The sequence below is a fragment of the Canis aureus genome, chromosome 15, assembly GCF_053574225.1.
Source record: "Canis aureus isolate CA01 chromosome 15, VMU_Caureus_v.1.0, whole genome shotgun sequence".
Classification (NCBI taxonomy): Eukaryota; Metazoa; Chordata; class Mammalia; order Carnivora; family Canidae; genus Canis; species Canis aureus.
In genome coordinates, this window is record NC_135625.1 from 68047182 (window position 1) to 68065812 (window position 18631).

The window sequence follows — 18631 nt, forward strand, 5'->3', positions numbered from 1 at the left end:
TGTTTGTACAGCATTTCGTGACAACCCTGGAGCCTTCTGCAGAGAGAAGCGCCCTGTGCTCCTAGGCAGATTTTGCAGATTTTCCTCTCCCGGGAGGGGACTCCCAGGCCAGGAAGCTGGGGGCCAGCGGGAGCCCGGCCACGACCGGGAGATGCAGGCCTGCCAGTGGCCTTCAGGCGCCCCCACGGCCACACCCTGAGCTCGTATTCCCTACGCAGTGGACGCCTGCCCTAGATCCCTTCCTGCGAGTGGAACGGAGTTGCGTGGAGGCTCAGGAGGCCGAGCAGGGGAGGCAGGAAGAGCATGGGTGCACAGACGGCCGGCGCGGGGCAGACGCTCAGGCTCCAGGACCTGCCTCGGTTGGTCCTGGGGGCGGCTCACACCTGCCTCAGTTGGTCCTGGGGCGCCAGGACCCTGACACCTGCAGGTGCTGCCCGCCCGGGCCCCTCGCACCCCCGTCCTCAAAGCAAAAATGTGCACAGCAAAGGAGAGACCCCAGGGACCTAGCTGTCCTCGCGGGCTGCCGTGGGCGGCAGCGCGACCTTAGCTCCCGCCATGCGGACTATTTATAGCCGCGCTGCTTATCTTAGCAGTTCCTCAAGGAACATGACACAGGGTCATTCACTCGTCTGGGACACACATTGCTCCAGCAAGACACTGACTCACACCCTCGTCTGGGGCAGGGCCCCGTCGCTGGCACCCACCCGCTCCCCCACCCACACCCCTCCACGCCCAGAACCCTGACCCAGGCCCGGCCTCCCGGCTCTGACCCCCCATCCCCCAGGAAAGGGGCACGTCTTCACGACACGTGTGTCCTCAGCTCCACACACGTAGGTGTCACAGCTTGAAGACTGGGGGAGGGGAAGTGTGAACAAATAAACATAAAGCCCAAAAAAAGAGTCTCTGGAAATACGGGAAGTTACAGGCAGGTGCCCTCAGGGTGGAGGCAGCCGGACAGGCAGGCCCCGGACACAGGACACACGCTCGGTCCGCGCCTGCCAAGGCCCTGCAAGCAGCTGGGGCACCTGACTTTCTGCATTCTGTGCCAGGGACAGTATTCAGCGATTAAAAAAAAAAAGGAAAAGAGAAGACACAGAGGAACCCCAGTGCCTGTCGCCAAGATAAAGAAGCCAGTGAGGATGCTGCAGCGTGAGTCCATCCAGCTCCGGCGGAGGCAGCACTGCAGGGACAGTCGGGGGACCGGCGGGGGCCCGGGGCGGGCGGGGGGGGGGTCCCCGGGGCGCGGAGTGTGCTTCACAAGCGCGGCCTGTGTGTGCGCCGGCGGCAGGCCCACAGGAAGCGTGGCCCAGAGAGGAGCCCACAGCACAGCAGGGCGTCGCCGGATGCCGTGGCCCCGCGACCACTCCTCTGACGCTGTGGATGCCCGGTATGGTAACGGGGAGAGCAGGACGGAGACCAGAGTTCTGGCCACTTCTCCGTGGGCCTAAACCACCCTCAAAAATAAAGTCTGTCCCTTCCGGGTCCGTTCACTGTCGGGAACGTGCTTGTCGCTGTGCAAAGGGAGCAGTGCCAGGCCGCGGCCCGACGCACGAGCCTCTCAGGGCGGCCACCAGGCGTCCCGTCCAGGGAGCAGGGGAGTCTGAGTCACCCAGGCGCCCACCGCCTGTCCCAGGGTGTCCTCGGGGAGCAGGCCCCAAGCCGGGGCTCCCGGGGACCTCTGGTCTCCAGGACCGACCACAGCCCCACCGCCCGTTCCCACCCGCACGTCACAAAACGCAAACAGGAAACGTCCAAGGGCTCCCGGGAAGCTGCAAGTGAGCTCACACCCGGAGCCGCCCCGTCGGAAAAGACAGAGCGGCCCGGGGGAAATCCTCCCGTCGCCAAGGGGAGAGCAAAGATTCACGTCAGGAACGGCGGACACGGGGCGGCCGGGGTGGCCCAGCGGCTTAGTGCCGCCTGCAGCTCAGGGCCTGATCCTGGAGACCTGGGTTCGAGTCTCACATCAGGCTCCCTGCATGGAGCCTGCTTCTCCCTCTGCCTCTCACTCTGTCTCTCTCGTGAATAAATAAAATCTTTAAAAAAAAAAGAACGGCGGACACCTAATTTCGCAGACCATCATCAGGTGGGCACCACAGGCACGTGTTCCTCGCACCAAAGCCCAGGCCGGGAGCCGCATGAGGACGCGCTGGTTGTGTGTCAGGCCTCTCCCTGGAGTCAGGGGCTGCCGTGGGAGGGTGCAGGCCGCCCGCCTTGCTCCTGGGACATAGGCGGTTATGTCCTGGGCGCCCGGGGACTCCCTGCAGCCCGACAGCCTGACCAGGGGCCCAGGGCGCGGCTCCAGGCCTGTCTGCCTCCTCCCCCAACTGGGGCCGGCACGCCCGCCCTTCGGGACCGGGAGGCCGGGTAAGCTGAGCCATAGGGGCTCAGGCAGGGTCAGCACCAGCCCCGCAAGCTCACCTGCTCTCTATCCCCGTCTCGCTGTGACCTCAGCTCACACGCCCAGCGGCCCATCTGCCGTCCCTTCACCAAAAGAAATTCAGTGTCGCTAGACCGCTTTCAGGCAGGCCCGGCTCCCCGGCACGCAAGGGCGGACGCTCCTCAGCATCGGCTTCTGCAGGCGCCGATCCTGCCTCCCCAGCAGAGCCAAAACTCGGCAGCACCTGCCGGGCGATCGGGGACAGCAGGCGGGCCCCGACACGACGACGTTCCGGGGCTGTCCTACAGCAGGACAGCCGCAGACCCTGCGTGCATGGCCCGGGCGCTAGGAGAGGACAAAGCAGCAGCCCGGGGGCCCGGGTGGGCCCCCTCACCGGTTCCCTCCCACTCTGGAAGGCGGCCTGAGCGAGCAGAGTCCAGGGGAGAGGCCACAGGGGACAGGGCGGGCTGGCGGTACCAGCGCCCCTAGTGGCGACGAAAGCCCCAGAGAGGTCCCTGGGAGGTCAGCTCCAGGATCACTTTATGGCCTGGAGGCAGCTGCATTAGGGGAAGTCACCGTAACCAAGAACAACCCTAAACAAACAGGACTGCGCCCGGCCACACCTGGCTCCGCTGCACCTGCAGCCCGGTGGTACTGAGCGCTGCCCGCAAGCCAGCAGGTGGGTGGGTGACTGGGACGGGGGGCTGAGGGGCTCCCACCCAGAGCCCCTGCGCCCCGGGAACAGGAGTGTGGGTGTGAGCGCTGGCGGGTCCACGTGACCCAGATGGAGATGGTGTGTGCACGCTCACACACAGCCCCGGCTTGTCCAGGGGCTCGACCCACACCCCCGGGGGCTGACCCAGGCCGGTGGCTGAGGCTCCTCCTCCAGGGGAGTGGGCAGGACACGGCCCCTCTGTCTACTTCTGGAAATTACGGTCCTGGGAGAGAAATTACAGTTCATTCCCCTCCACGCTCTACGGAGATCGTTTCCTTTCCCCTGGCCCCGCACGCAACAAGCTCAGATCTTTTGTCAGTGCTTACTGGATTTTGGCTTTGAAGGAAGCCCCAAGAAGTGGAACGCGTGCGGGGTTCCTGGAGCACATGTGGACGACCAAGGCACCGAAGCACCGCGCAGCCACATGCACATTGGAGGGTGATGCTCGTGGACCATCCCGGTCACGCTGGGCACGAGTAAGTCAACAGCCGGGTTCTGGATAAACACGAGACGGTTTTATTCACTCGTTACGTAAGATGGAGCAGGGATAAAAATTCCATTTTGTTTCTAAGCATTGTTACTGGTGATCAAATACGGGGGGCAGAGCGATGACAGGAGGGGAGCCCCTGTCCCCAGCGCCGACATTCGGAGAAGAGCTCGGATTCCACCCACGGCGGCCAGAAGCGAGTCCCACAGCCCCGGCACCTCAACAGCACCTGTTCCCTCCGGGTCCTGGAGGCGGGAGCCCAGGATTCACGCATGGCACAGCTGGTTCCCCGCCCCCGAGCCTCCGCCTCTGGTGTGCCCATGGCCGTTCCTCTGTGTGCATGTGTCCCAATCTCTTTTTTTTTTTTTAAGATTTTTATTTTATTTTTTCCTGAGAGACAGAGAGAAGCAGAGACACAGGCAGAGGGAGAAGCAGGCTCCATGCAGGGAGCCCGACGTGGGACTTGATCCCAGGACCCTGGGGTCATGCCCTGAGCCCAAGGCGGACGCTCAACCGCTGAGCCCCCAGGCGTCCGTCCTCGCTTCTTCTAAGGATGCCAATCCCATGGGACCATTCCAGCCCCGTCACCATACCTCAGTCACCTCCTAGGAGGCCCCATCTCCACGTACAGCCACATTCTGAGGTTCTGGGGCTCAGGGCTTCCATGTGTGGATGAGGGGTGAGGGCACAGGCAGCCCGCAGCACCCTCCATTGAGGGCCTGACCTGGCCAGTTGAGAACTGAGGTCAGCACGGATGGCCCCACAGTCCACCGGGAGCCGGGTCCTCTAGGCAGGGCCAGGAGGGCGGCCACGTGGGCAAGGGGCTCGGTTTCCCGGTCCGGTCCCCCCGGCAATGCTCCTCGGGGAGGGCGGCGCTCCAGTGAGGTGGGGGGGCCCGGGAGCAGATGTCTACACGGCCCTCTAAGCGGGGACGGCATCAGTGCAGGGAGACAGCCCTACAGACTCCGACGCTCAGGACTCCGTTAATCCACCCGCTTCCTCAGGCTCTCCCTGGGGTAAGACAGCCCCAGTCACCCGCGTGGCCCCATGAGAACACATGCCCCCCGCCCAGCTAAGCCTGCCCTCCAGGGCTTGCCCCGCACAGGGCCAGAGCATGGGGGAACTCATCTGGATCATTTCATTACATTTTGCCTTGAAGTTGGCAGGCAACTCCTGGAGGCTGTACTTTTCCTTAAAAAAAAAAAAAAAAGAAAAGAAAGAAAGGAAAAGAAAGAAAAGAAAAGGAAAGGAAAAGAAAAAAAGAAAAGAAAAGAAAAGAAAAGAAAAGAAAAGAAAAGAAAAGAAAAGAAAAGAAAGAGGAGCACTCTGTCTCTGCCTCTCTTGGTCTTTCATAAATTAATTAATTAATTAATTAAGAAAGAGAGAAAGAAAAGAAAAAAGAAAGAAAAAGAAAAAGAAGGAAGGAAGGAAGAAAGGAAGGAAGAGAGAAAGAAATGAAAAGAAAAGAAAAGAAAAGAAAAGAGAAAAGAAAAGAAAAGAAAAGAAAGAAAAGAGAAAGGAAAAAAGGAAGGAAGGGAAAAAGAAAAAAGAAAGGAAGAAAGAAAAAGGAAGAGAGAAAGAAAAAAAAGAAGAGAAAGGAAGAAAGAGAAAAAAGAAAAAGGAAGAAAGGAAAAAGAGAAAGTAAGAAAAAATAGAGCGAGAAAGAAAAAGAAAGGAAGGAAAGAAGAGAAAGAAAAACAAAAGAAAGAAAGAAAAAGAGAAAAAACAAGAAAAAGGAAGAAAGGAAGGAAAGAGAGAGAAAGCAAAAGAGAAAGACAGGAAGAAAGGAAGGAAGGGAAAGAGAAAGAAAGAAAAAGAAAAAGACAAAAAGAAAGAAAAAAAGAAAAGGAAGGAAAGAAGGAAGAGAGAAAGAAGAGAAAAAATAAAGAGAAAGAAAAAGAAAGAAAAAGGAAGAAAGAAAAAGAAAATAAGAAAAAAGAGAAAGAAAAAGGAAGTAAAGAAGGAAAAAAGAAAAAGAAAAAAGGAAGGAAGAGAAAGAAATGAAAAGAAAGAGAAAGAAAGACAGGAAGGAAGAAAGAAAAAAGAAAAGAAAAAGGAAGGAAGGGAAAGAGAAAGAAAAAGAAAAGAAAGAAAGAAAAAAGGAAGAAAAAAGAAAAAGAAAGGAAAAAGAGAAAGGAAGAAATAAAGAGAAAGAAAAAGAAAAGAAAGAAAAAGGAAGAAAGAGAAAAAGGAAAAAGAAACAAAGAAAAAGAAAGGAAGGAAGAAAGAGAGAAAGAAAGAAAAACAAAAGAGAGAGAAAGAAAAAGGGAGGGAGGGAGGGAGGGAGGGGAGGGAAGCCCAGGTTTGTGGACGTCGCCCTGGGGACCAGGGCCTGCCGGGCTCTGTGCTTCTAGTGACTTCTAGAGCTAAGGGCTCGGCCGCCCGCTGCCCAGGGCCCCGTCACAGGTGCGCGGGAGCGCGGGTGTCGAGGCGGCTTCCCGGCCCGTGGAGGCAGGAGGCCCAGGGGCCGCGGCCACGTCTCCCCGGGGTCCAGGAAGACGCCTGCCCACGGCCGCGGGGCACAGAGAGGAGCTAAAGCGAGCAAGTGCTGCTCAGCGCTCAGCTGTCGCCAACACTTGCCCGAGGCCAGAGGTCTCCGGCGGGCCTAGGGTCTACGCAGGACTGGGTCCCCTCGTCTTCTCAGGGCGGCCTCGCTCAGGAGCCAGCTCGCTCTCCCGTCCCGGCGGGGCCGCCCGCACCTGCTGGAGGGTCTCACCTTCCAGGGGCCCCCGGGGCGAAGTGCCAACACACGGGGTTACCCACCCCCGACACCTGTGCGCTCCTTCCAAAGCTCGCCCCCCGGCCGGGTGGGGGGAGGCAGGTGTGTCTTCAGGGCCGGGGCACCGCTCCCCCTGGCGAGTCACCTGGTCACCCCGCACCCCCGAGGGGCCAGAGCAGAGGGCAGGCTGGCACCCAGGACATGGTCCTCGGGTCTGTCCCAAGGGTGCAGGGGCCAGGCGGCTCCCATGGAGGGTGGGGGGCTCAGTGGGGGGCCCAGTGGGGGGACGGGCCCCTCTGTCACCTCGGAAAGCTCGAGGCCGCGAGGACACGGAGACGGTGACACCCGGTGTCCACCTGCGTCTAGGGCAAAGGCCACCAGTGGAGGGCAGGGGGCCCCCGGCAGCGCAGCAGGTGCAGGCCCCGGACGCGCTCTCCACCGCGGTCAGGCCCACGGTCCACCTCCAGGCCGAAAGGCGGACACTCAGGACATGTGACTTCTCCAGCTGTGCTTCAATTTTAAACAGAAAAGGTATTTTTGAATATAATATAGCGTAAAGGGCACAGACTCAGGCTGGAGAGCAGAGAAGTGTCCTAGGACGTTGCCCTAGAGGCGCACCCCCTGCCCTCCCCGTGCTCCAGCCCCCCAGGTCCTCTCCAGCGACCTGACCGCCCCGGGGAGTGGGGGAGCCTCTAGACTCAGGCTCCCTCAGCCAGGAGGGGCACGACCACCCCACCTTCCCCTCCTCCTCCTCCTCCACCTCCCCACCCAGCCCCCTCCCTACTGAGCCCCTCCACCCTTAGGCCCTTCCCTGCTCAGGGCCCTCCCCACCCAGTCCCCCTACCCAGGCCCTCCCCATCCAGCCCTCCCACTAAGTCCCTCCCCACCCAGCCCTTGGGGTGAGCCCACTGAGCCCCCCACACACCTTCCATGAACAACCACGGTGGGGGGTCTCGGCAGCCAGGGAGATGGGGGGTCACCCCCCAGCCTGGGCCTGGATGGGACCCCATGAGCAGCCAGCATGCCCAGGGCGCCTGGGGCCAGGGGAGGCGGAGAGCCCTGAGGGTGCAGGAAGGGCACGCCGGTCTAACCTCAGACACCTCCTGCCTGCTCATCTCTAACCCCATGGCCTGCTCCCCAGGCACAGCGTCGGGGACCCTAACTTGGGGAGGGGGCGGGCCTTGCCAGGGCACCTGCGGCCCAGGGGGCGGCTGCCAAGGCGGGACCCTGGCGAGTCCTGACAGGTGCACTCACCATCAAATCTCAGGAAGACACACCTGAAACCTGGCGTCCGGCAGCATAGAGGCAGCCTGTGCCCTCGGGGCGCCACGTAAGCACCTGCCGCCAACCCCACGGCACCCCGGGGCTCTCCTCGCCACATCACGGTTACAAAAGCCCGCGGCACCCAGAGTCCCAGGAGGATGCCCGTCTGCCGGGTGACTGCCTGCTGCCCCTCCGATCGCCCCGACGCCCGGTCAACACCTGCCACCACCCTCTAAACGTCCAGAGGAGGCCTCTAAGAGGACAAAAAGGCATGAAATAAGGCCTCTGGGATCAGAATTCTGATTTCCTCGTCATTCAGACCTCCTGTCCTCTGCGTCCCCTCCCTGCCCCCACGAAGCCACAGCCGGGAGTCCCCTCCTGCAAGGAGGGCTCAGCAATGTGGAGGCAGAGGGGGCAACGGCAAGTAGGATCACCTGCTGGGGCTCCAGGACGCGGGCTGTGGACACAATGGTCTCTGGAGAGACGCACCTGCTCCCCAGGTGCAGGAGGCAAGCGCTCCCGGGCACCCGAAGCAGGAGATGCTCCCGGCAGAGGCCCCGCGGCCGGGCTCGCTCGAGCCGCACACCGGGGCTCGGGACCCCTCGCGGAGGGCGTCTGTATTCTGATTCCAGAAAGAGACCACGGCCCGAACTCCGTGGCTGTTACGGGCGGTCAGGCTCAGCCCGGGTGCCCTTGCTCTCCTCCCCGGAGGCCCCACCGTCTCACCAGCTGCTCCCGGCGGCCACACGTGCTAGGTCGTTCCTCCCAGAGGGCAGGCAGGCCTGATGCAAAGAATCCCGTCTGTGGAGCATCACGAAGCGGGGAATCCCGTCACTAACACTTAGCAGCCCCCGGCAGCCCGGCCTCAGCTTCCCGGGCACCCGCACTGCATCGGGCACCTGCACCTGCACACTCGCACACCTGTGACCCTCGTCATGAGAGGGACGTCTGGGAGGAATGGAGGGGCCTCACCCTGCCGTTGGAGCCGGGCTGCACGAGCTTGGGGGACCGTCCTCAGGGTGCCCGATGGCAGGTGCCCATCCCCTGCCATGCCCAGCTCAGCGAGCCGGAGCCGGGCTGCACGAGCATGGGGGACCGTCCTCAGGGTGCCCGACAGCAGGTGCCCACCCGTGCCATGCCCAGCTCAGTGGGCCGGAGCCGGGTTGCAAGAGCTTGGGGGGCACTGTCCTCAAGGTGCCCGACAATAGGTGCCCACCCGTGCCATACCCAGCTCAGTGGGCCAGAGCCGGGCTGCAAGAGCTTGGGGGGCACTGTCCTCGGGGTGCCTGACGGCAGGTGCCCATCCCCTGCCATGCCCAGCTCAGCAAGCCGGCCTGCTGGGACTGCTGCACGTCCCCCCAGTTCGTTTCAGTTCATGAATGACCCCTAAGGCACTGCATGGATGCCCTCACGTATAACTAGGTCCCCCTGGCACAAGCTGAGGCCAGTAACAACCTGGGATTAATTCACTAAAAATATGTCAAACCACAACCTCACCCCTCCTCCCATCCCCCCACGTCCCACAGACGCAGGGAACACAGGGCAGCAGCTCCTCTGTCACGTGGGCCTCTACCACCCGCTGTCTACACCAGATCCGAAGATGCAGCAGCTGAATGTGACATGGCAGGAAGGGCCGTTCTCGGAGGAAATACTCTCGTGAGGAATTAAGACTGTGAAACAGGGCACCCGGGTGGGCCTACGGCCCAGGGCATGATCCTGGACTCCCAGGATCGGGTCCCACGTCGGGCTCCCGGCATGGAGCCTGCTTCTCCCTCTGCCTGGGTCTCTGCCCCTCTCTGTCTCTGTGTGTCTCTCATGAATAAATAAATAAAAATCTTTTTAATTAATTAATTAATTAATTAATAAAACTGTGGAACAGCCTCTCATGGCGCTGGCTTCGGGGTCCAGATCACACCTTGCGAGCAAAACCACGGACCGAGGCAGGAGCGGGGACCTCCCGTGCCAGCGCCAGCGACCCTGGGAGCCATCACAGACCAAGCCGTCCACCCAGGCCCAGGCCCTGCCACCGCGCAGTCCCGGAGACGGGCTCGCAGCTCCGCCTGGGAATTCTGAGAAGCCTGAGTGACGCCAAGAGCTGTGGATCGCTGGAGGAGGAGGGCATCGCAAGGCCCTGGGGGCGGGGGGAGCGGGGCGCCCTCCCTGGCACAGACGCAGACCCGGCCTCCAGCCTGGAGCCCAGCGGCGTTCCCGAGCGGGGCCCAGGGCACAGGGGCAGGTCTCCAGGCTCCAGGGCTGGGGCACCAGGCGCACCGACGCACCCACACACCTGGGCTCTGAAACCCGACACCTGCGACGGCTGGGACCACAGGAGGCCGCCCCGTTTGCTGGTCCGTGTGCCACACACAGGGACGGCCCCGCTCGGCACCTCTGAACCTTCGGGGAGACAGCTCAGCTTCTGCGGGAGGTTCGAGGGCTCCCCGCTCGGCGGCCACACGGACGGGCAAGCGGGGCCCCGGCGGCCGCCCACCCCCTCCTCTCCAGCAGGCTTCCATCTCACCCACGGGGGCACCCGGTGAGCAGAGTATCTCAAATCCCAAACTTGCCAGCGATCCTGCCTAAACTCTTTACCTTCCCCCAAAGCGAACTAATCCGGGTGACCACGGTCACCTGCGAAGAGCAGCTGTTCCCCGCGGACTCAGTGGGATGGCGCAGCCACCCGTTGGCCATGGAGAGAAGCCGCAGCCCCGGGGACCCGCCGCAGCAGGCGAGACGCCCCCGATGGGATCACGGCCCGGGCCCGTGCCTCGGGGCACCCTCTGGGCCCAGGCCTCGCCTGTGGGGCTTCATTGCCCGATGGCCAGGGACACGGTGACCTCAGTCCAGGCTCAGCACTCGGCTCCCAGCGGAGCCCGCGGCCCCTGGCCCAGCCCCGTTTCTGCAGCGTGGCTCTCCCCTTGGCGCTGACGCAGAGCAGGGCTCACCACACACGAACCCGCCCCGGGGAGGGTGCCACACGCGCAGTCTCTACCCCCCTCCCCTGTCCACCCGGCCTGCGGATGTCCCAGAGGAGCCCACCGTGCCCGCCATCCCCCAATACACTGAGCAGCAAGCAGGGCCGGACGTTAGGCCAAAGCCCGTGCCCCAGACCAAAACATCACGGTCGGCTGCCAGGAAATCCTGCAAACCCCCAGCACCCAGGGACCCTGTGGGCCGCGCGCACTTGGGGTAAACAGGGACCCCCACCGGCAGAGCCGCGTCCCAGCTCCTGACAGACGGAGCTGTCCCCCGATTATCCCGGAGTGGCTGGCAACGTGCGGCCCTTCTGCGCCGACGGCAACCGCGTCACGGTTCCGGAATAAGAAGGGCCTTTGTCACCGCAGGTGGCATTCTGTCCGGCCACTCAAGCTGGGTTGCCGAGAAAAGTGACTGCGGCTACGATTCCCCCAAGCCCGGTCTACAGAGAAAATGCTGGTCGGTCGCTCAGCAAACTGCCAATTAGGGCAGCCAGAAATGCCGCCATCGGTGATAGCAAAGACTTCTGGAATATTCTGAGCCAAAGAATTCAATCCTCTAAGTAGCTGGCTCTGGGCCCTTCAAGAAATGGTGCCAACAGGGGGGCTCACTCCCCAGCTGCCAGGAGGAGTGGCCGGGTCGGCCATAGTGTCACACACGGAGGCCCACACAGGTACACACACACACACACACACCCATTTGCATGCACACATGCATGCACCTCGAGGCACGCGGGCGCACACACGCATACCATACACATGCAGGCGCACATGCACATACTGTATACGCTTCCAGACACACACACCATGCACATCCAGGCACATGCACGCACACAGGTACCGTACACATGCAGGCATACACACATACTGTATACACATCCAGGCACACACACATCCATGCACATCCAGGCATGTGTGCACACACACACAACTACACACATGCAGGCGCACATGCATGTACTGTATACTCTTCCAGGCACACACACATGCATGCACATCCAGGCACACACACACGAATGCACATCAGGCACACGCACGCACACACAACTACACACATGCAGGCGCACAGGCATGTACTATATACACTTCCAGGCACACACACATCCATGCACATCTAGGCGCACGCAAGCACACGCATACTATACACATGCAGGCACACACGCACATACTGTATACACTTCCAGACACCCACACATGCATACCACACACACACGCATACTATACACATGCAGGCACACACACACATACTATATACACTTCGGGGCACCCACACATGCATGCACATCCAAGCACACACACATGCATGCACCTCCAGGCACATGTACGCACACACATACCATACACATGCAGGCACGCACACACATACTGTATACAATTCCTGGCACACACACATGCATGCACCTCTAGGCATGCATACACACACATGCATACTATGCACATGCAGGTGCAAACACACACACACTGTATACACGTCCAGGAACACACACATCCATGCACATCCAGGCATGCGTGAGCACAAGCATACTATACACATACTATACACACGCAGGTGCACACACATACTGTATACACGTCCAGGCACACACACACGCATGCACCCCCAGGCACGCACACACACACACCCATACTATACATATGCAGGCACACACACACGTACTGTATACACTTCCAGACACACACACCATGGACATCCAGGCACACACATGCATGCATCTCCAGGCACATCACGCACACACACCCATACCATACACATGCAGGCACACACACACACATACTGTATACACTTCCAGGCACACACACGCATGCACCCCCAGGCACGCACACACGTACTGTACACATGCAGGCACACACAGGTACTGTATACATGTCCAGGCACACACACATGCATGCACCTCCAGGCACGTGCGCACACACACAGGCAGGAGGACACAGGATGGGCAGCACTGCACTGCTGTCCCAATGGGGCTCTCACGTCTGCCCCACAGTAGTAACAAGGTATAAGCTGTGTAGAACAAGGGTCATATAATGGACACCCTCAGGGTTAGGGACACATCTAAATCCTCCTGGGGGCGGGGGGACCCCTCCTGGAATCCAGAAAATTCCTGAGCCCCAAACAATCACTCAAAAACAAAAGGGCACATCTGCAGGCAATGCAGACTGAGAATACACCAGGGCTGGAAACGAGCCACTCTGTGAGTGTGTATGAGCCAGGAACCCCTGGCCTAGACCAGAAAGGCGGCTCCTCCAGAGTGAGAGGAGAAGTGAGGCAGAAGTGTCCACAGCCCCGCCATGAGCGCCTGTCCCTGAAACAGCTCAAACGCATACCACATGACATCTAGGAGGCAGGGGGCCAGGCGTTCCGAGGGGGCGGAGGCAGTGCTGCTGGCCTGGGGCTGGGCGGCCGTGTAGCGCAGGCCTCTGCACCTCACTGTCCGCTTCTCCTGCGCCCCAAATCCCCCGTGATGGAAAGTTCAAAAAGATAAGTCATTCCATCTCTTTCTTGAAAACACTCATAGGGCCAGCCTGTAGTTCCAGCTATGTGTATACGTGTGTGTGCATGGGAATGTACGTGCGTTCCTGTGCATGTCTGTGCATGTGTCAGCTGTGAGTATAAACTGAACTGTGCATGTGCATGCACGCATGTGGGTATATACGTGTTCCCAGATGCGTGAGTTTTGCATGTGTGTGCATGCACGCGTGTGTGTGCTCCCGCATGAGTGTGAACTGTGCGTGTATGTGCACGTGTGCACTCCCACAGGGCTGTCAACTGTGCACATGAGTGTACATGTGCTCATGTGTGTCTGTGTGAAAAGCGCGTGGGTGTAAATGGTGTGAGTTGTATGTGCGCACGCATATGTGCACGGGTGTGCATGTGCTCCTGCATGGGCGTGAACTGTGCATGTGTGTGTGTGCCCCTGACGTAGGTGTGAGGTGTGCGTGCGTGTGTGCACTGTGTGTACACGTGTGTGTGGTGGGGAGGGTGGAGGGACTCGGAACCTCTGGTCCCCACACAGAGCTCACCATGAGGAGCCAGCCACCACTCACGCTGCGTGCCTCCAGCGCATGCCCCTTCTGCTCAGAGCCTGGCGTCAGGTGGAAATCGTCAGCAGCAGCTGACCCAGGGGGTGCACAGGGGCTGCACAGCGGCAGCAAAATCCCAAGACTCTCTAAAACCCCATCTCCCTGGGCCTCCACCCACGGGGGCGGCCTGCGGGACATGGGATGGGCTCCCACCAAGGCAGGGCCGGCCGGTCGGAGGGGGTAACGCACGCAGTCCCGGAAAATGCGGGATGCGCAGGCACGGAGCTCCGGGCAGAAAACCAGGCCTCCTTGCTGGGCCGCCCATAGCTGCCCACCTATGGGCACCCCACGGCCCCACCCGTCAAAGTCCTAAACCCACCCAAGCACCCCAGGCCTCCAGAGCTTCCAGGGGCACTGGGCAATTTAGCCCCTCCAAAAACCAGGGCGTCTATCGCCAGCTCAGGGCGCTGACCTCCACGACAGCCTGACAACCCCAAGCACCCCAAGAACAGCAACCCTAAGAGGAGGCCCCCAGTCCTCAAGGCCAGGCACGCGCCCTAACCCCTCCTCCTACCCCAGCCCAGCCCGACACAACAACGTAATCACGAGAGAGAAGGGATCACCTGCTTGGGGGGGGGGTGGGCAGGGCGCTGGCGTGGCCGGGGCCAAGTCCCGAACTCTTATCTACAACCCAATTCTTATCTGCAACCGAATTCTCGAGCGTTTCTACAATTCGGAGCAGAGTCCACGGCTCCTCAGCTTACGGCTGAGATGAAACCTATACGTCCTATCGCAGCATCTAGCAGCCTTCTCTTGTGGGTCCTGCGCTGTGGCCACAGGCCAAGGCGCCCGCCCTGTGCGCCCCTGCCATCCCGCGGAGGCCAGGGAGGGGGGGCACGGCCCTTACCTTGGCTTCACATCTCCTGTGGCAGCAGTACTTGCAGGCTGCAAGAGAAGGAGAAAGAAGGAGTGGGTGTCGAGCGGACTGGGCAGCAACTGGTCTCACCCCTGCAAACCCCGCCCGCCGCTGGAGACCCTCGGGACGCGGTGCCACACTCGGCAGAGGGTGGGGGGCAGGGGGCAAGGACCCCGGGAGGACGGCCTCCGTGTGCACCTGGGAATGACAGCTTGTCCCTGAACGGAGGTGGGAAACCCCGAAGAGCCCCCCCAGCATCAGGGCTGGCGACCGCCTTCCAGTCGGCGACGGAGCTGCCCGCTGAGCGCTGCACGCACCGCACTTCCGCGTGGCCTGGGAACGACCATCCCAAGAAGTCCACGTCCACATTCTAGCAGGGGAATCCTCCTGCCGGGGCCGTCGTGTGAGCGCTGAGCCCGGAGGCCCCGACTGCGCAGCCCTGGGGCCGGAACCAATGGGGATTTCCCAGGCCTGCCCCTGGGAGGCTGTGGCCACTGATGGAGGAGGCCCCGGGTGCCAGGCGGAGGAGGCCCCGGATGCCAGGCAGAAACAGCAGGACCGGGAGGCGGGGACATAGGGAGGGCAGGGGACAGCCCTGCACGGGCACGCTCCGCGCCTCTGCTTCCCCTCCCCGCCTGACCGCGATGCCATCAAGGGAGCCGGGTGACACGACAAGCACGATGTCAACCTACACAGGTGTGTGGGGTCCTGGGAGAATGAGGCCCCGGTGGGGGCGTGGGGCCGGGCCCTGACCTGCTCGGCGCCTCAAAGCGCCCACACACAGACGAGGGTACAGCAAAGTCACTGGGCCCCCATCGGGGGGGCACTGGATGCCAGAACCGAGCGGCCGGGGCGTTATCTCTGCGAGATCTCTCTCCTGATGGTCTTTATGCCTCTGAGGCTCACGAGTTATTCACAGAGACGCAGGGACTTGGCGTGAAGGTGATGAGAGAGGCTCTAACCAAGACAGACTTGCCTTTGGGCTTCACGCCAGACTGGGAACACGGCGGGGAGCCCAGCGGGGGCTGGAGGCTGGTAGGACGTCCCGAGGTCACGAGGACGTGCTCAGAGGCCTGGGCTTCTGGGTGAGTGAGAATCAGCAGAAATGCAGGTAGGAGCCCCCCGGCCCCAAAGGATGCTCTGTGCGCACACCCCGAGCAGGGCGGGTGGTCCAGCCGCAGCCAGGGCCGGCGGCATGAATTCTGTGGCCGTCACACTCCAGGAGGCCCCGGGTGACCGGTGGGCCACACCGCCCAGCTACGTGGGCCCCGGATTCCTGTCCCGCGGAAGCAGGGACGAAGGGCAGATGCCGCTGCCATGGCACGGTCCTAACCGCCACTGGGGTCATTGGCCACACGCAGACGTACTTGCTGCAACGGGCCAGCTCAACCCCGAAAGGGGTCCGGCCCGGGCAGCGTGACAGGCACGGGGACACGCACAGGGAGGATCTGTCCCACGACTTGGCCTTCGTCGGGTAAAGTCGTCGTATTCACGAGGGTCAACCAATCACAGCAACGTGGCGCCAACTGGAGCACTGCGGTGGAGACCCCAAGAGGTGGACCTGTTGTTTCCGGGACATCGGCAGGCAACCCCAAAGTCTTAGGGCGTCCCCTGGGGTTTCCCCAAAGAGTGGCCTCGGGGGAACCACGAGCCCAGCCTGCTCGGCTGGCTCCTCCTGGAAGTGCACACACGCCTTGTGGGCCAAGCGGACGTGCGGTTCTCGTGCCAGGAGGAAGGCGGCAGCCAGCGCTCCGCCCGGAGCCCTCCATCGCTCCTCCGAGGCTGGGCGCGTGCGTCCTAGGAGGCCCTGGCCTGCCTTCCCCGCCCCAGCACTCGTCCCGGTGCGCCTCACTCCGCGGCGGCCTTTGTCATCCGTCACGGCCACCCGGAGCAGTGGTGGGAACGGGACCGGCACCGACCTCACGGAGCATCCCACGCCCACTGCGCGTCAGCTGCGCCCGCAACACCTTCCACCGCAAGGGCCCGGGCGACGTCACCTGCGCCGCGGAGCAGGTTTACTGCCCACGACCCCTCAGGTCGCCCGGGGGGCGCTCGCAGAAGCCGGCGCACAGGGCGGGGGCCCCCTACCCGGCCGCGCGCCCCACACCGCACACGCCCGGGCTGCCTGCCCTCCCCGCCTGCGGCTCCCGCTTCATTGTCTGCTCCCGGCTTTCCGGAGCTGTAATTGGGAAAATTGCAGGTGTGGAAGGTGTAGAACACGATGGCCTGACGTGTGTCTACATTGTGAGCTCTTTGCCGCAGTCACGTTAATTACCCATCGTGCTCCCTTGGCTGCGCCCGAGGGAGAGAAGCCGAGACCCACCCTCTCAGCAAACCCCAAGTGGCCAGCCAGGCCCCATGCACCGCCGCTCAGTAGATCCCGGCTCGCTCACCTCGCCCCTGCAGGTCTGCGCCCAGACCCGCGTCTCCCCATCTCCGCACGCCCAACCCCGGAAACCACCACTCTATCCCCTTTCACTTGACTTTGAGGTACCTGGGGGTTTTCTAAGATTTCGCATGCAAGTGACACCATAAAGGGTTCGTCTTTTTCAGGCGTATTTCACTTAGCGGATTCTCCGGGTTCGTCCACGCTGTTGCAAACAGTGCGGTTTCCCCTTTACACGGCTGAACGATTTTCCGTCGTTTACAGACCGCACGTCACGTCCTTTACCCATTCGTCCGCCAGTGGACACTCAGATTGCTTCTGTATCATGGCTGCCGGGAATGAGGACTTCGCAAGCGAGAGAGTACAGATGTCCCTCTGAGATAATGATCTTATTCCTTTCGAATAAAAACCCAGAAGTGGAACTGCGAGATGATAAGAAAGTCTAGGTCTTCCGTTTTGAGGAACCGCCACACTGTCCTCAAGAGCGGCCGCCCCGGTCTGCATTCCCAGCAACACCGCGCAGAGCTACCCTTTCCGCGTATCGTCGCCGACACCTGTTATCTCTTATATTTTCCACGACAGTCGCTCAAACAAGTGTGAGACGACAACTCGCTGTAGTTTGCGTTTCCTTGATGATGAGCGACGCCGAGCATCTTGTCACGTGCCTGTTGGGCATCCAGACGGCTTCTTTGGGAAAGTGCTATTTAGTTCCTCTGCCCATTTCTTAATCCCGTTATGTGGTTGTCTGTTATGGAGCTGTAGGAGTTCTTTGTATATTTTGGATACTAATCCCTCATCAGACACATGACGTGCAATAGCCTCTCCCATTCTGTGGGCTGCCTACCCGTTTTCTTGACAGCGTCTTCGGCTGTGTGGAAGCTTTCGAGGTGGATGTAGTGCCACTGGTTGACGTTTGCTGTTGCTGTCATGCCCAGGAAATCGCTGCAAAGACCAACATCAAGGAGATTTTCGTCTGTGTTCTAGTCATTTTATGGGTTCAGGTCCTACACTCAAGTCTTTGATTCAGCTTAATTTTTTTGAGTGGTTGAGACCCAAGTGCAGCGTCACTCTTCTGCATGTCATTACCCATCTTCCCAGCATGGCTTGTGGAACCGGTTATCCTTCCCCGATGGATGTCCCTGGCATCCTTGTCAAAGATGATGCACACGTGGGCTTATTTCCAGGCTCCACTGGTGCTCCACTGGTCACTGTGCCTATTTCGACGTCAGCGCCACACTGTTCTCATCACTACGGTTTTGCAATATGGTCCGAAATCAGGGAGTGTAATGCCTCCAGCTCCGTTCCTTCTGAAGATCGCTTTGGCTATTTGGGGTCTTTTGTAGTCTCAGGTGAATTTTAGGGCTGTTTCTATTTCTGTAAGAAACGCCATTGGAATTTTGACAGAGATTGTGTTCAATCTGCAGATTGCAGTATGGATATTTTAACGATATCAATTCTTTCAATCCAAGACCATGGGCTATCTTTGCATTTATTTGTGTGCTCCTCGATTTCTTTCATCAATGTCCTACAGTTTCCAGAGTACAGGTCTTTCACCTTATAGGTCAAACTTATTCCTAAGTATTTTACTGTTTTTGATGCCACTGGAAATGAGATTCCATCCTTAATCTCTCTTTCAGACAGTTCACCGTTAGTGTCCAGAAATGCAATGGATTTTTGCACGTTGGTCTCATATCCTGCGACTTTACCGAATTCATTTGTTAGTTCTAAGAGTTTTTCAGTGGACTCTAAGGTTTTATATGGTATTTGTTCCTAAC

The 18631-nt window shown here is 60.2% G+C and overlaps 1 protein-coding gene and 1 long non-coding RNA gene across 11 annotated transcripts in view; both read right to left on the reverse strand.

Moving 5' to 3' along the window:
• Positions 1-18631, reverse strand: part of TNS3 (tensin 3) — a 157317-nt gene that overhangs the window by 106680 nt on the left and 32006 nt on the right. For 6 of the 10 annotated variants that reach the window (XM_077850338.1, XM_077850337.1, XM_077850336.1 and 3 more), the window contains one exon: positions 14462-14499. The exons of 3 other annotated variants lie outside the window; for them this stretch is intronic. In XM_077850338.1, coding sequence (XP_077706464.1) covers positions 14462-14499 — 38 coding nt within the window. Of the gene's footprint in view, positions 1-2418; positions 2768-14461; positions 14500-18631 lie in introns of those variants that run through there. One more of the 10 variants, XM_077850345.1, reaches the window with a different exon arrangement.
• LOC144285078 (uncharacterized) lies at positions 3593-10849 on the reverse strand. Its single transcript, XR_013353533.1, has 4 exons — positions 10766-10849; positions 7224-8362; positions 6602-6808; positions 3593-4590 (listed from the first exon to the last, which is right to left on the reverse strand). It is a non-coding gene; the product is annotated as an uncharacterized LOC144285078 (long non-coding RNA).